Genomic DNA, 18,747 nt, shown 5'->3' with positions numbered 1-18,747 from the left:
TTGTATGAAAATTTTAGACTTTTATTGCCACAGAAAGCAACCAATCAATAGACAGTATTTTAAATCGATACAATACAGGCATCGAATTTTAGCTAGCCTCATATTCAACATTTTATTTTCAGAAAGGAAATGTCTGTGGACAAATTTGGTTATTTATGGAATAGAAATGACTGATGTATGTCAATAACCTGTAATACACTTCCTTCGTCTCGTTCCAAACCATAAAGTTTTCTGATTAAATTCATGTTTAGGATTGGGTTAGGGTAAGTGGTTAGAATTCATGGTTAGGTTTAGGGTTTGGGTTCGATGTTAAACTTTGGGAAATTAAACGCTTTTTCAAAACCCCCATTTTTCTCTTTCTTCCACAGTACACAACAGTAATTTTCCATTAAAATTATGGTTAGGTTTAGTTTTGGGTTAGGGGTTAAAAAAATCGTAATAACTTTGTTCGTTGGTTTAATTATTTTCTCTATGGGAGTAAAAGTTGTAAGTTTTTGTACGAGCCAACTTGTACAACTAATGATTTTTCCATTTTGTACAATTATTACTGCTTGTCATGAGACCAGGTTCGTAAGAACTCTGGGAGCTGTAATTCATTTTCACTTTAAAGACAAGTGCACAATATTCCCACCCATTGTAACCGTTTTGGGAAATCAGACAGCACCCCATTTACGATGTATCTGTCATTTAATCGCACAATTCAGTATCTAAGACGTCAACCTCAAACAATTAGAAAAATGAACTATTCTGATAAATTTGGCTAATGAATAATGATTATTCATTTATAAAGATGGTTTAAAAAATTAATGCATCATAGTTAGTAGGCCTACCCTCATTCTGTCACTGAGCACAGACTTGAGTCTATTTCCAATAAATGTTTAAACACTGGCTGCTTATTTTCATACTAGCTTGGCGTCAGAGCGGTATTTAAGTGCAAATGTACGCTATTAATCATATGTATTTTATCTAGACACAATCATATACCTTCATCTTTCAAAATTTGCCTCAAGTTACGCAAAGGGACTTGAATTTCATTCTTTGCATGTTCTTTGCACAAACATCTCTTTTGTGTAGGTACCATTTAGCTCAAAACTTGTTTGATCTAACAAGGTTCTTCACTGAGCAACATTACAGAGCTTATAACATTTCAAATGTGTAATGATACGCTTAAGTATGGCAATGTTTTCACTTGGTCTCCTCGGTGTCACCTATTTTTGAACGCAGGGTTTAGAAATACCCATGTTTGCTTGTAGCTCCTTTAAACAAAGAAGATTTCTATAGCGGCGAATGCATTAAAGCCAGACTGCTTTTGCCATGCTGCCCGAGGGCGTAATACCCGGCCAGGAAAAGTCTCTCTGAAGCTCTTAAATGTAATGCCTTCAGAATGCCACTCCCAACATCCTTCATATAACACAAGAAACATACACAAGAGACAAAAACTGAATCGTAGTACTGATGACTGCAAAAAAAAAAAAAAAAAAAAAAATCATTTTCTTAATAGCTATTTTTGTCTTGTTTTCCAGTAATTATATCTAAACATCTTTAAAGCTGAAGTGTGTAATTTTTCTAAGTTAAAATACTTTATCCTATCCCAACTTAATATACAGAATCAACTATAAGTAAACCATTCGTAGGTTGATTTCACCCTAAAAAGTGGCTCTATCAAAACATTCCTGTTTGTTTGAGTGGCCCGCAACACTGGCTCTTTTTTGCCTGACCAATGGAAGATAGGAGGGAGTTTGGGAAACCTGTTTGAAACGGATTATTTTTGCGATTCTGTTTGGTGGCGCAGAAATGACACACTTCAGCTACTATTTCAGTTACTATTTTGTTACCCAGAACAGAAATTAAGGGGTGTTCAGGACTCCAGGTTTCGCTGTCCTTTTCGGCATATTGCGGCACCGTTTTGAGGCCCGTTCTGCATAACGCGGTGGCCCATTTCAGCTTATAATCTTATTATATCTTTAGATATTTTTTACTGGAAAACATGACAACTGATTAAGAAAATGATTTCTCACAGTGTGGTATCTGCATACAACATGGTGCTATAAAAGAATAAAAAAGTACTTTATAAACAATGACGAAATTAAAAACAATCCGTGTGGTTTGAAAAGTTGACCCCCGTGCCCCTAATATTGAGAGTAATGTCAGCCCCAGTGACTTTGTTGTAATTTAAGACATGGATTTTGTCCATTCCGTGAATATGACCGTGAATATGAAGAGACGTCCATAAACGTGACCCGATAAAACGGTGTTCACTGCACAAATTCGTCTCAAGACAATAACACATACTAATACACACTGCACTGAGAAAGGGGCGGGGCTTGTGTCCCATCTGAACAGAAGGAGTCCTCTCATTGGTGAGTTGGGGTAAAGCAGGAAGTTGGAAAGCTGAGCTGCTCCCGTGTCGTTTCTGTTGAAGTTCTTTGGGTTTGTAACTGCTGTGGTTTGTGTGTGATAAATTACATTCCCCTTATAAACGCTAAGCTCTGCAGAGCTGCGAGTCTGTGGCCATCTGTGTGTATAGTGTAGTTCGGTCAGGGGCCGAGGGCCTCGATGTGTGTCTTTAGTCCAGTGGCTCCGGTTTTATCCTAATGGGCGTGTTCATGGACTGATTCCGCCTATCCTCGCGACACAGCACGTATTCACTAAACTGGGAGGAGTCAACTCCACCACCGCAGGACGCCGCCATGCTGAAACCTTTCTGGAAGAGACGCTCCAGCACCTGTGAGGACAGAGAACACAGAGGGTCAAAACTCACAAGCAAAAATGAAATTACATGGAAGAGATCTAATGCATTTTCTTCATGCATTTGTCAGAATTGCTGTTTAGTTTTCTTCCTCCAATTCCACAGAGTATCATTTTATTTTTTGGATGTTATCAGTGTTTTATGCTTTTATATTTCTGCTTTGTGTTCAAAATTTTCTTTTCCTGTTATAAAATGAACAGAAGCACTGGATATAAAGAGCTATTTAGAGATAACACAACTAAACACACAAACACACACTTTGTCAGCAAGAATACACATTTTACAACACTCTTCAAGAGACAAAACAAGGGTTTTTAACATTCTTTATTTGGCCAAAAAATAAACAATACACCACCTTCCATCAACCAAAACACAAACATCACAACACCCTTTCAGATAAAACATTTACACCACCTTCCAATAGGCAAAAACACAAATGTTTCAACATTCTCTCTTCGGTCAAACATAAACATTACACCGCCTTCCATCAAACAAAACACAAACTGTCAGAAAAAAACAAAAACTTCACAACACCTTCCAACAGACAAAAAACTAATTTACAACACATTCCACAGGCAAAACAAGTGTTTCAACACTGTTTGGCCAAAAATATACTGTACATTACACCACAACCTTCCTTTAACCAAAACAAAATCTTTGTCAAAAAAAAAAAACCAACTTCACACCACCTTTACAATACTTTCCAACAGGCAACAACCAAACTCCTTTCAATTAGCCAAACACAGCTTCGGCAGCTTCATCTATGTCACACATATTAGAAGTGTGTGTCTGGTTATGTCTGTAATTGCCCAAGCAGAGGTGTATAATAAGAGGGCTATTAATCATTAGGCACAACCCCAACGTCTTCCTCTGCCTGGTATACCTGCTGTTTAAAAAATCACATTCAAGACATCATTAATTATGTGTGAATGGCCGAGAGATTATTAATGTGAGTTTGGATTCCATCATACAGTTAGTGGATCCACCCTCATTTAGTGTAGGACTGACTATCTAACCGAAGCGTCACACGTGCAGTGGGCGAAGTATATCTGTCTCCTGGCAAAGACGATCACAGAACAGACATTTGTCTTCTTGAGTGAGTTTGACATGATCAGAACAGGTTATAGACAAAGACACACAGACCTCAGAGGTGCCTCATACACTTAAGTTTACACTCTCGACTACACTTAAGTTTACACTCTCGACTTCACACACTGACATTTACCTTATTTTTATAAAAATGAGAGATGGAGTGTGTGTGTGTGTGACAGAAATTGACTGTATACAGAGCATTATCATGTTTTCATGCTTCCTTCATGTGCTGTCGGAATTATCTTCCCACTTCTGAAGTGGTAAATACGAGTATGTTACATTCAAGTGCTTTGTTATTGGAAAGAACAGGAAACATGGATGGCGGCAAGTTCGTACATGCATATTTCCTGCAGAACTTTTATTTTGACGTCATAATACATCATTCAGTTAGCTTGCTAATAATAACGGAATTTGTCAAATACAAGCTATTTTCATGGTGTATAAATGAACATCAAATGGTTGCTGATATACATAAATGTATATGATAAAATGGCAAGTGCTATCAAATAGCTGCATTTAGAAAAATGAATAAAACCTTTCATTCCCTACAGAAACCATCCTCTCCTCCGCCACGTCTCCTCCCAACTCAGAAACTTGGATATCAAAATGATTGGTGAGCTCAAGTCTTCTTGAGAGATTTCTACTTATGAGGTCGGAAATCTTAAATATGATCTGATGTGCATTCGAGTGATTTTAGTCGGAAAGTACGGACCCGTTTTGCGATTTCATATTTCCTTCTCTCTTTTTCACTTACTAGCAAAGGCAGGAACCTTTTTAGAATCAATGCAACAAAATGAAGAGCAAATCTATGCATTAGGTGTGTAATTAATGCTTTATAATGATGAGAAATTTAGTTTTGTTGCAAATGCTTGTCGCTGCATAAACCACCTAAATAAATCTTATTTTTATAGTTATTTTCAAGTTTTATTGTTATTCTTCAGTGCATTAAAATGCATACAAACTAAATGGAACAGACAAAATCCTCAAGTTAAACTAAATTATTACCTATTAAAATGTGAAAATCAGGGCTCAAAGAAAATCCAGATTTTCCCACTCATAATTACAACTTTGTGGTGGCGTTCATGTATGCTTAACTTGTAAATACGATCATTGCGACTTGACTTGAATGCACCAGATCTCAGAGTTTTCCAGTCGTAATGACTACTTGAGGGGTCGGTCATGTGCAACTTCCGAGTGGGAAACTCCTATTTACACAAATTTAAATAGCGCATAAAGGCAGCATGATAACAGCATTAAGTTGGGGAGTACATTTCACACACACTTTGTGTAGCATTTTTGGTCAAAATGCAGCAACAACACCACCAATGGCTTCAAAAGTGTTTTTGATTATGCAGTCCAATGTGGATTATAAAATAGTCTCACTCTGTTTTTTCTGAATTTGAGCATTTGAATTTGCGGACTCAATTTTGTCCCCAAAGTACAGCCAAGTAAACACACTCATGTTTGTTTTCTATCAAGGATGGGGATTCTACATTAAATTCTATTGTTTTATACTGAGCTCTCCTAACCCTATACGTTTTTACATTTCATTTTCATTAAGACATTATTTATTATGTTTATTAAATTATTTTCCATGTGGAAACTGTTGGCCTCTCCCCACAATGTAGCTGATTTCCAGTTTTTACTGTCATTGTGGACACACATGTAAACGGTGCACAGCAACTCGTTTTCATCCAAACCCCAATTCCACATTCATGACACTGTCAGCATTCAACTTGATTCACTGAAGAAGTCATTCTGATTGCGGTCATTCGCAGTACTGTACTGACTAGTCGACCATCCTGGCCCATTCCTAGTTAAGACACCTTTAGCTAAATCTCATACTGGGGTGCCAAAGGCATGCACTGTGAACTAAGGGTAAAATACGGTATGTACATGTAAAATATGGAACAGGATTATGTTAACCCAGGGTTAGAAATTACCCCAGGTTAACAACTTCAAGTGTGAAAAGCCCATTACAGTCTATTAGGACTCCTGATCCGTACAGAGTTTGTGTGTGCGAGTTGTATCCGTCAGTAGAGTAGTTCTCTCTCTCTCTGCAGTGGTGTATCTGTCATTTTGATGGAAGTTCAACTATGTCTGTGTTGATCCAGATACTCAATCACTGTGATAAATGAACAGAGGCGGACAGACTCAGCTTTGGGACACTACGTGTGTGTGTGTGAGGCGTTGTCTGAATGTTTTTCCTTCTTGAATTTTTTCGTGTTATTGTCGTACCGCCAGCTCACTGTCACTTCCTCACTGCCTCAAATCATCTCACTGTAGACTCACTCAATCTCGTGCCGTCTCTGTGCAAGTGGTTTGAATAACGCTTTTCACATTTCTGGGTTTGAAACGTGGAAGTAAACTATAGCGGGATAAACTTCTACAGCTATATTGGTGAATGGTAGACCAGAGCAAAAATAATTTTTAGGGCTGTTGATTTAACACATTAATTTAATGTGATTAGTTATATAAAAAATATTGTGTTAAAGTGTATGCAATTAATCACTTACTTAGAAAGCCCTTATAATAAATATATCTTGGACAGGTTGACAATCTCAATTACAAAATGATTGCTGTGGACTGTAGCCAATGATAGATTGATATTTAATCATATGGAAATAAACAATATATTGCCTTCTAAAGCCACATTTTTATTGTCTTATCAGTGCTTTACTCGTCTGACACAATAATGTTATGCATTTTAATTATCTGAATTATTCGATTTATAATATATGTTCTATTATTATTTAAATATAAATATGATTATTAAATCAAAATATATTGAATTATTGTTGTTTGAGGGCCTTTCTCAGCAATTATTTATACAGAAAATGTGATTAATCGTGATTATTAAAAAAAGAAAAAATTAATTTTCCATAAAAATAAAATAAAAGAGAGCCGGCAGTCAGAAAAAAGATGCCAAATTTATTGTCTGTCACTCAGCAGCTGTATTTGAAACCACACTGCAGCAATGGTGACTACTTTAAAAAAAAAAAATAATAATAAAATAAATATAAATAATAATAATAAAAATAAATAATGTATATATATATATATATACATACATACATACACACACACACACACACACACAGTTATGGACAAAAATATTAGCACCCTTGGTAAATATGAGCAAAGAATTCTGTGAACAAACAAAAAATCTGCATTGTTTATCCTTTTGATCTTTCATTTTAAAAAATAAAAACAAAAATCTAACCTTTAACTGAAGTAAAAAAAATTGAAACGGGAAATATCTCATTATTGTATAAATATTTTTCTCTCATAATTACTGGCACCCTTTTATTCAATACTTTTTGCAACCTCCCTTTGCCAAGACAACAGCTCTGAGTCTTCTCTTATAATGCCTAATGAGGTTGGAGAACACCTGGCAAGGGATCTGAGACCATTCGTCCATACAGAATCTCAACAGATCCTTCAAATTCAGATGTCCATGTTGGCGGACTCTCCTCTTCAGTTCACCCCACAAATTCTCTGAGGGGTTCAGGTTAGGGGACTAGGATGGCCATGGCCAAACCTTGATTTTGTGGTCAGTGAACCATTTTTGTGTTGATTTTGATGTTTGTTTTGGATCATTGTCCTGCTGGAATATCCAACCAGGGCCCATTGTAAGCTTCCAGGTTATAAATCTGTTGGTATTTGATAGAGTCCATGATGCCATGTATCCGAACAAGATGTCCAGGACCTCTGGCAGAAAAACAGCCCCACAACATTAAAGATCCAGCACCACATTTAACCGTGGTCATTGGGTAATTCTTTATCTCTGTGTGCGCCAAACCCATCTCTGGTATTTGCTGCCAAAAAGCTCTTTTTTAGTTTCATCTGACCATAGAACCCGGTCGCATTTGAAGTTCCAGTAGTGTCTGGCAAGCTGAAGACGCATGAGTTTGTGGTGATGTAGGTGATGTCTGATTTTTTTTTTGAGACTTTCTGACCCCAAGACCCAACTAATTTCTGCAATTCTCCAGCTGTGATCCTCGGAGATTCTTTGGCCACTTGAACCATCCTCCTCACTGTGCATGGAGACAATATAGACACATGTCCTTTTCCAGGCCGATTCTTAAGATCTCCAGTTGACTGGAACTTGTTAATTATTGCCCAGATGGAAGAAATGGGCATTTTCAATGCTTAGGCTATTTTATTATAGCCACTTCCCACTTTGTGAAGCTCAACAACCTTTTGCCACACATCAGAACTATATTCTTTAGTCTATCCCACTGTGATTGATGATTAAGGGAATTTGGCCTGTGTGTTACCTCATATTTATACCCCTGTGAAACAGGAAGTCATGGCTGAACAATTTCATGCTCCTAGTCACCCAGGTGCACTTAAAATATGAATGGGAATATACTTCAGATATATTTTACTCATAAGAATTTCTAGGGGTGCTAATAACTGTGGATCGTGTTTTGGAGAAAAATATTTATTTAATAATGAGATATTTCCCCTCTTTCAATTGTTTTATTTCAATTAAATAAAACCAGATAATTAGATTTTTGTGAATTTTTTGAATGAAAGATTAAAAGGATAAACAATGCAGATTTTTTTTCACAGCCTTCTTTGCTCATATTTACCAAGGGTGCCAATATTTTTGGCCACAACTGTATACGTTTTCAAGATTTATGCTGCTAAATCAACCGGAAGTGCATAATCACAGTCTGTGAAAAGGATTCATTGCAGTGAACGACTGATTTATCGTTCGGCCGATATTAGCCTTTCACAGATATATCGTATCGCCGTATATGTTTTCTGATATGTGCAGATATGAAAACTTTTTTCAGAACATATAATGCAGAAAATAATGCTTGGGGTGATTTAGAATTTGTGTCATAATGTAGTTTGTCCAGCAGAGCATGCTCCGACTCCATTGTTTACAGAGCTGAACTGACGGTGGTTCTGCTGTGTCTTCTTGGTTAGTTTGTGAAATACATACTGGAAAGTTATTTAACAATGACCCCATAATTTTCCCTTTTCAATATAACTAATATAACGTTAACCCTGTCCCTGACAACCATGTCACTCATGTTTATCACATCTGTTTGCTGTGTTAGCCAGCTATAGTTTGTCAGTGCAGTCAGTAATGTTGCAGATTGAAACGTAAACATCAGAGCATCTTTTTGCAGCTCAGCAAACAACGGTGCAGTGGTGGGTTGTGTCTGTTGAGTGTTGATTTCACGCTATGTTGTTACTTAGTTTGTGAGATGCAATGCTGGAAAGTTAATAAAGTCAATTTTTTACTCTCCGTGACAACGAGCTTATAGCTAACTATCTAACCACGTAGCTACTTTCATACCTTGTCAGCTGAGTGGAAGCTAATGTGTAAACGTATATTTACCAAACTGTTCTGTTCAGGATTCACAGTTTGGTACCTCCTTCAACCGAACAATTCCAGTCATTACATTTACAAAATGTAATATATAAAAGTCTGGTTTTCCACAGTTGAAAGTTTCCCCTGAACTTGTATAGCAGAATAAAGAGCTGCCACTGTTTATCTCTTGACTCGGCAGGTGTAAATACTTCTTGTTTTACAACCTGCCCCTAACTGACTGGCAGTATTAAAATAGTCAGCATTTGACTGATACTAAACAGTACTACTGATGTTTATTTAGCTATTTATTTTATTTGAATTTATTCTTTATTTAAATGGTCAGCCGTTGACTGATACTAAACATACAGTACTGATTTTTATTTAGCTTTAATTAATTTATTCTTTATTTAAATGGTCAGCAACTGACTGATACTAAACATACAGTACTGATTTTTATTTAGCTATCATTTTAATTTATTCTTTATTTAAATGGTCAGCAACTGACTCATACTGAACATACAGTACTGATGTTTGTTTAGCTATTAATTGTATTTTTATTTATTCTTTATTTTCTCAGTGTTCATTTCTAGAATTGGTTGACAATGTATAATAATAATGTCAAATATTCTTTGATAAAAATATTTGTTTAAGAAAGCAGCCTTCTGAGTACCTTTGCATAGTCATATCAGTGCAAAATCAGTGCACAATCCACATAGAAAAGGTTTGTTTTCATTCCAGCTCAAAAATTAACTATATCGGCCACCATATTGGTAATCTGTGAATTTTCCCCCTCTAAAATCAGTGTTGTCTCAAAAATCCCGTATCGGTCAGGCTCTATGTTCTTAAATTCGACAGTTATCATTCATGTTTCACTCTGCATTGGTTTATTAGTTTCTTCTCAAACTTTTTCAAGACAAACAAGCCTCAATTCTAAAAAGTAGAAACAAACCGAGTTATTAGACAGCAAAAACAAACGCTCTGTATAGGACTCGAACCGGCATCTCTGGCATGGGAGGCTGGTGCGCTAACAAGGAGGCTAAAGGCTACAGCCTCTAGCGTCAGTCGCTAGTACACCTCTTAAGGTCAGGAGAGTGAGGTTTTATACACATTGCACAGCTATATATTACATCAGCAAGTGATGGCGAAAGACCGTCTTGATGGATAAAGTATTTTTAAAAGAAGTAATTTGCTTTTGTATGGTGCAATTTAACTGTCAGAGTGTAATATTGCTTAAGAGCGAAACACACTATAAAATCGAAGGAGATTTCCATTGACTTACTTGCATTCACATTTTGATGCAGTTTGAGAAATATAGAAATTGTGTTTTCTGCCCAAGTGACATGAGTAGAGCACAGGGGCGTAACTAGAGGGAAGGCTGAGTGGGCAGCTGCCTTAGAGCCCAGGGCAAGAGGGGGCCCGCAATAGTAGACCAGAAGAAACCATAAAAATGACAGCGGGCCCGAGGGGTGATGAAAAACGATCAAGGACAGTTTCTTTGCACTGGGGCCCGCAAGTTCCAAATTACGCCACTGGCAGAGCACTTACATAAATCTATCTCTGCCTCTTTTCACGCACATGTTTTAATACGTGCAGTCCAAACAAATCGCAATGAATCAAACTGTTGAGCCTTTCATTTGATTTTATTTCCTTAAAAAAGAAATGAATACATTACCTAGAAAAGATATGACTAGCAATTAAATATTTAAAACCATAACATGCCTATATATGCCAGAGATCAAGTGCACAAATAACGAATGTTGAGTTAGATTGATGTAAAAATCACATTAAATCTGACCTGTCTGTTCACAATGAAGGCACATTGGTAAAAATCATATAGACAGATTTGTATCCGATTTATTTTTCAACATATAAAGTGGCCCAGATCGGATTTGAAAATGTCAGATTCAAAGCACTTTTGGCTGTTCACATGATCATCCAATTAACAGATCTGTGTCACATGTGCGTGAAAAAAATCTGATTTGGGCTACATTCTGCTGTTGTGTGAATGTGCAGAGTTTAAAACCTTTTCAAAAAGAAACACACCCTCTATCCTCTGTGCCCGCCCAACCAGGCTGTCCATGCAGTGCCTGTCCAAAAAAACAGACAGCCTGTTCAATCAGAAAACCTCTCACAAAGAGTCTTTAAACATCCCACACTTCAAAAATCACACATCAGCAAATGCTGAGCAGAACTTTGTTCCTGTGTTCAAGAGGTCATTGACATACTAATGATGATGAGGTTTAACTTGGTTAATTGGTTTTGACTTTTGACTAGAAAACAAAAAGTACTGTGTGAGAGAGGACACTTGAGCTCTGTTCCAAAACCTAGTGAGCAGCCTACTTAGACAGCATTTTAAGATAGCATTTTAAGGCATCATACTGTACACTTTACTCCAGCAAAATTATGCAGACAAAATCGAAGGCAGCATCATATGTACTTCAATAAAGCAATTCCAGAGTGCATTCCAGAATGGATTGGTGAAAAAATTAATCCAGGATGGTGGTTGAATTAAGATAAAAATATTAATTATAACATGCATTTCATTTTCACTTATTCTGCATTCAATACTGAAAAGTATTGATGAATAGTAGTTTAATTAATTAAAAATGGATCCTTTAACAAGCATAAAAATGCACAGCATACACAAATATTTGTTAGAGTATTGCATTGTTAGCTTAGCAACATGCTAATGTCAAACTCAATTGTGAGTCATGTCTCCCATGTGCTACACATGATAAGTGCTATTTGAGCTGCTACTTGTGTAGAGTGATCAAAATCGAAATCGACCACTTACAAGGTTCCATTTCAGTTAGGACACTTACTTAAAAGGGAGCCGCCTATGAATGCAGTACCCAGACAAAAATGTTATTTTGAGATTTTTTTAACAGGGGTCTGTATCTCTGAATTAAAATAAAGCAAGACCCTAAATCAGAAGTCTCAAGTTAATCTCACTCTTGTCTAGGAGAAACAAATGAAATAGTGGAGAGATCTAATTTGTGATTTTTCTTTCCTCTCAGTAGATGACAAGGCAGCTCCCTTGGTTTTGAAATAAAGCTATGAGCTTTCTTTGATTTATTTAAAAGAGATGTATTTATTATAGCAAGCTTTGACGGTTAACGGAAAGCAACTAGTTGTAGAAGGAAATGTGCAAATGAGCTTTACTGTAGCATGCAAACAAAAGTTAGGCCATTTTCAGCAGAAACTGAGAGGGACACACTTTTACAGAAATCACAGAGAGAAAATGTTGTGTTAGTTGATGCAGCCAATTAATTATATTGCAAGCCATTTAGAAATCTATAAAAGAAGCATAAAGGGGTTGAGGCTGTTTGAGAAAGTGTAAGTATGGTATTAAAAAATGCAATACGTGTATTTCAACCGCTCTGGGCACTGTTACACTGGAGTCTTTTATAAAAGGGAAGAGCTGTGTCTTAAAAAGAAGAAACGTGTAAATTATGCATATCATTTTCAAGCCATTCTTTTCTTCTCGCTCCCTTTTTGTTTTTCGAGAGTAAAAAATATGGCTGCACATGACAAGGCTTTCTTTTCCTTGTGTGCCCAGGTGTATGATGTCTCTATTGTGTGTGTTTGGGTTTGTTTCTATTGCTTGTTTTCCCATGTACTGTAATCATGCGCTTGATGGACATTTTTGACTGTTGCGCCATGTCTTGCTGTTTTTTTGTGCCTCACGCAGGAGCACAACATTTTTTAGACACTGTATCAAGTTAAAAAGAAATTTGGGTAGCTCAGTGGTAAAAGACGCTGGCTACCACCCCTGGAGTTCACTAGTTCGCTAGTTCGAATCCCAGGGTGTGCTGAGTGACTCCAGCCAGGTCTCCTAAGCAACCAAATTGGCCCGGTGGTCGCTATAATGTGGTTCATTCTCGGTGGGGCGTGTGGTGAGTTGAGCGTGGATGCCGTGGTGGATGGCGTGAAACCTCCACATGCGCTATGTCTCCGTGGCAACACGCTCAACAAGCCACGTGATAAGATGTGTGGGTTGACAGTCTCAGACGTGGAGGCAGCTGGGATTCGTCCTCTGCCACCCAGATTGAGGCAACCACGAGGACTTAAAAGCACATTGGGAATTGGGCGTGTGAAAAAGGGGAAAAATCACCCCCCCCCCCAAAAAAGAAGAAATTTAACTGTTTAAAATGCATGTCAAGACACCTGCATTCAGCTGTATTCATGGTGCTGCATCTAGTTTTTTTGTGTGTGCAATGACACGTTCGGTGTTAGAATGTAATTTCAGTCAAGGATTGGTCCAAAACTGCATATCAAATTTCATCACCATTAGAGAAGTTACAGGTGCATGTTGTTGTTCCACAGACACCTAGACTCTAGAAATTGCTGCCTCGGCATTATTGCATTAAAAACAGCTAGACAGAGTGCAATAGAATTGAACAGAAGGCACATTTACTTCCATACACCACTGCAAATGTGCAATGTAGGCAGCTACTTTAGCAAAGTTAAATGTGGAAACATTAGTCAGGTATAGCATTATACTATAAACATGTACCCAGTGCACTAATTAGACCTTTAAAGTTCAACCATTATTAAGGACAGAATGAGTTTCTTCAAGGATTGAGGAAACTCCTCCACTGATCCTCCACTGACACCTCCACTGATGCAGGAATGTTATTAAATGATCTGAATGAAATTACCCACATGATGTCTGTACCAGATAAACAAGCACAGATTTTAGTGACTGTAAAACAGTAAAATTGCATTTACCTGCACAGAGTTCAGTCTGCAGTAGCCGTTCAGGGGAAAGCGGATAACATGGGTTGGATCTTGGTTCCAACCGGCGTTGACAGAGTTACACATGACATCACCGGTTTCGGGGAAGATCTCCTCGATGAGAACTTTCTCCCCGCTGAGTGCGATTCTTTCACCTAGGTCAGGGGTCACGCGCACGACCAGGCAGTCACAGGGCTGTGCCAGACGTCGCTGCTCTCTCTCCTGTTTCCACCGCTCAAGTTCCTTTATCATGGGCGACAGCTGGTAATAACGTGCTTCTTCATACAGGAGGTTGAATTCCTAAAACAGAGGGAAAGATCAGGGACAATTTAGGAATACAGTATGTGTCTAATTCCTGCTATACTCTTCTATAGGGAAGAAAAATCACAAATGAGTGGAAGTGCAATTTTTGTGTTATAAAAAAATCTTTAAATAAAGTCTACAATCAAAAGTCAGAGCTTTAAATATGAACTCAAAGATTTCTCATCAAATTCTTCTATATATGTGCACGAACAATCAACTAACCGAGTAACCTTTTTGCATCAGCCAGTCGACTATAAAAACACTCCCCGAATATCACAAATAGATTTTACATTGTGCTTTTGCCTGCCGTGAGCAATGCTGAATTATACTTTCCCTATGAATCTCTCACCACTGGAGGGTGCTGTGGATGTGTGTCGTTGAGTTGTTTTATTATAGAAGGAATTATGATGCCGTATTTGGCCAAGTGTGAAGTCAAGTGTAGCAATACTTGCAATATTTAGATTCTTATTGAATTATACTGTATTGGTATTTGGTTCTTGTTGATGTCATGCAATCCAACAGATAAGGATCTGCTTTTATGGTGGAAAGAAAATGTGAAGCGGTACAAGAAACTCGGAAGCTTATCAGACCAGTATGTGTGTATGTGTGTTAAATATCTGGGCAGAGCGCATTATATAAAAAGCCAACTTTCACCACTTATTTTTCTAAAAAAATAACATGTGAATTGATACAAACGTGAAAGCCTTTATGTAGACTCAAGAGTTTATTTATGTGCATTACCGTAATGCATTCAGTATCAGGTTTTATGTAAGCTCCGGGTGAGTGCTGTTGCAGTTATTGAACATTTGTTTTTAGCATTTTTCAAAAAAGAAAAACATAATTTGTTGAAGTTAGCTTATTTTGAAACCATTCTTGGTAATGTTTGTTATATAAAAAAATATTAATTACTCGTAAGTGTCAAACTTGTTATTTTTAACTTTCATTTTAATTTACGAGTAATTGATTACTCGATTTTTGTAGGTTAGATTACTCGACTACAAAATTACTCAAATGCCCATCCCTAAATTCGTCAAAGAGCAAATTATCTGAGCTATGCTATCAGCATTATTTTATAGCTCTATACTCCTAATGCGCATCAAAAAATGTTATTCACCATAAGCAATTTTAAAAGAAAAACTTGAAATCAAACATAACTGGGAACTCCATTAAGTGTCCTGAGCTATTAAAGAGCAAAATCTGAACAATAAAATTATACTCTGGAAATGCTGTTTGACTGCAATATGAAAAGCATCAGCGTAACAGGAATAAAAAGTTATGAAACTGTTCCTAATGGAGATTGTGACAAACATGTGTCTTCATGTCCTATCTAACACCACAGTGACCACTGCTATCCATCATATTTTGCACAAATAATTGTTTTTAATATGCCAGGGATACATTCAAAAACACTTCAGTGCAGGTCTTACAATGATCTTAGTACTAAAACACTTCTGGAAAACTTTGGTTAATCTGATTAGATTTTATAATGGACATGTAGATGAGAAATTACTTTTATTTACATGTAAAACCTCTCAGCAAATCGCTAACAGCACAACACATACACAATAATAAACCTTGAAAACCTTGAATGAAACACATTCATTTGGATTTTGGTGAAAGTAATTTTTCATAAGCCACACAGGCAAGATGCAGACTGAGGATCCAATAGATCCAGGCCACAGCCGAACAGCAGAAACCAACCACACACTGCATTTAACTCCCTTAAAATACATTACATTATATAGACGTATAGCATAACTAAGGCACTCTGTTACAGCAGGAACTTCATAAATATCCCCTAAATTAGGACATTTATTTCCTACAAAATATCCTACAGTTATAAATAGGCCAAAATATACAAAATCATCATCAAAATTAATATTAAAATTGTTTTTATTATTTTATTAAGGATTAATAAACTGCCTTTCAAAGAGCATCTAGTTAGTAACTAGATGTTTGTTTAGAAAATGCTAGGATTTTACTAAAGTGTTGTGGGTGGTTTTTAATGTTGCTAATACGTGGCTGCTCTGGTGTTTAGTGTGGTTACTTACTGGCCCCACTCAAAAGCGCCCATTCCCAAGTCTCTATGATATTCTGGTCTCTAGATATGGCACAGGTCCCTATGGGATTTTTTATGGGATGCCCGTTTCATTCACCAGGTGAAAAACAGTAAATCTAATCTCTTAGAAGGTAACCGCAAACATCTCCTCAACACATGATTTGAGGTATCATTCACGTCTGTAGCAAAAACATGCTTACTTGAGTTACTTGCCGAAGTGTAAAACTTAGGGTTAGGGGTTCGTTGAGATCCCTGACCCTTTAAGAAAACACCATTAATACAAAAACAAATGAATACGTAAATAAAATAAAATTAACTAATTAATCTTTAAATAGCATTGAGATTTGGGGTGCGTGTTTTGCTCAGGGGTGTATCAGCGGTGCCCATGGGGTAACAGTCAAGACGTTTGGCTTGATTTCATGAGCTTGTTGGAGCCCATTAGTGACATAGCTCAAGGCGGGAGCGTTTCTTTATCCAGGAGGACAACAGCAGATTGCCAAACTCTCTCTCTCTTCCTCTCAGGGATGTCTTCCCAGGGTTTTTTTTTTATTTTTTATTTTTTTTACCCATTTTAGTTTTTTCCTTACTTTCCCACAAGTCCAGATGGTACAATTCTTCCTCGTCTCTCCATCATGGAGTGATCCCTCGCTCTGCATGAGGAGCAACTGATGTGTGGATGAGGAAAGAAAATTTTAGTGCATCTGAGGATAAGATTGTGTTTGTACCCTCTGGAGAGTAATCTGCATAAAGATGGATGTAAACAGTCATAAACAGCACACAGCCTGAATAGTAACTAAACTACATGAATAATTGTTTACACTTTCACTAAATTTGTCTGCTCGCTGCAGAGAACAGACTGAGAAATGTACTGTAAGCCATACATCTCCGTGATATAAAGCACAAAAATTCATTTAGAATCAGTTATTAGACGCAGAACATTCTCTAAGCAAATACATAAACGCAAACGCTTCTAGCTACACAAGCTCGTTTTTGTGCGTTTTTGCGTTCTGGAATGTGTAAGGCCAGAAACATACTTTACACAAGTAAACATATGCAGATGCGAACACTTGGCCAACACATTGCCAATGCTCGGTCCAGTTACACATGCATACCGTGAAACTAAAAAACTAAACAGACACCACATGTGATTTTCAGATGTAAAAGTGAAAGTGGATATTTAGAGTAAAATTCACCCACACCTATTATATAACTTCTGAAGATATGGAGTTAACCACTGGACTCTTTTATGTGATTTTTGGAGCTACAAAAAGTCTGATTACCATTCACTTGCATTGTATGGACCTACAGAGCTGAGATATTCTTCTAAAAATCTTTGTTCTTGTTTGCTGAAGAAAGAAAGTCATACACATCTGGAATGGCATGAGGGTGAGTAAATCATGAGAGAATATTAATTTTTGGGTGAACTATCCCTTTAAAGCTGAAGTTTGTAAATTTTCTGTGTTAAAATACTTTCTCTTATTCTAGCTTATCATGCAGAGACAACAATAAATAAGCCATTCATAGGTAGATTTTCTTGAAAACTGTAAACATTGTGGGTCTGTTCCAAAACTTAGTCAGCTGCCTCGCTGTCTCCTGCCTACATAGGCAGCTGTCTTCTATGGCAGCATCCTTACTGAAATGATGCCTCATAAGAGAGCGATTTGGAACGCTCTACATAGGCGGCATCTTTCAAATGGTGCTCCTCACGCGCAGCGCACGGGACCCTCGACTCGCAACTGATTTTAATCAAAGTCTTTCTAGCAAGTCAGTCCACTGTCGGCCATCTTTTAAACGCTCTCTGGAGGCTATTTCCAGTCGTGCTAGTGTAGCTCCTATCTACTTGAATGGAGAAAGACCAAAATCTCAAAAAAAGGTTGGTCAAGATTACGATTAAAGAACATATTTCAAATCAGCAATAAAATTTGATAATATTGGAAACATAAATTGTGCTTCTTTACCTCATATTACGGCAAAAAAAAAAAAAAAAAAAAAATCCTGGCTTTTACAGTTGATTGACGATGTCTGTATCTAAAAGGTGACTGGCTCTCTTACCTGTAAGGTGCAGAGGTGGACAAAGTACACAACTCCATTACTTGAGTGAAAGTACAGATACTACTGGTCAAATATTACTCCATTACAAGTGAAAGTTGTAAAGACAGATTTTTACTTAAGTAAAAGTACAGAAGTACTTGGTTTTAAAAGTACTTAAGTATCAAAAGTAAATTTCCTTTTTTATGTCAACGCATTGTTTTATTATTGTTGCATTGTTGTATGTAATACTTACAATACCTTATGCCTCTGAAGCAACCTACTGAATACACTGACTAGATTTTGGATAAACTGAGAATCACAATGTTTTTGTTTCAAATGAAGATCATGATTCTCCCACAATTCTGAACGGTAACTAAAGAAAATAACATGTAATTTACTAGAGGTTCTGACAAAATATTATTTGCTGCAGTCTATTTAAAAATG

At 37.0% G+C, this 18,747-nt stretch overlaps 1 protein-coding gene across 3 annotated transcripts in view; it reads right to left on the bottom strand.

The window, feature by feature from the left end:
* Positions 1-18,747, bottom strand: part of LOC127416622 (BTB/POZ domain-containing protein kctd15-like) — a 34,086-nt gene continuing 15,339 nt past the window's right edge. For all 3 annotated transcript variants that reach the window (XM_051656063.1, XM_051656062.1, XM_051656065.1), the window contains exons 4-5: positions 13,905-14,210; positions 1-2,725 (exon numbers count right to left, since the gene is read on the bottom strand). In XM_051656063.1, coding sequence (XP_051512023.1) covers positions 2,567-2,725; positions 13,905-14,210 — 465 coding nt within the window. In that variant the 3' untranslated portion in view covers positions 1-2,566. The remainder of the gene's footprint in view (positions 2,726-13,904; positions 14,211-18,747) is intronic.

The sequence above is a fragment of the Myxocyprinus asiaticus genome, chromosome 26 (genome assembly GCF_019703515.2).
Source record: "Myxocyprinus asiaticus isolate MX2 ecotype Aquarium Trade chromosome 26, UBuf_Myxa_2, whole genome shotgun sequence".
Lineage (NCBI taxonomy): Eukaryota > Metazoa > Chordata > Actinopteri > Cypriniformes > Catostomidae > Myxocyprinus > Myxocyprinus asiaticus.
Note: the sequence above shows the minus strand (reverse complement) of the source record. Positions and strands in the feature narration are given on the sequence as shown.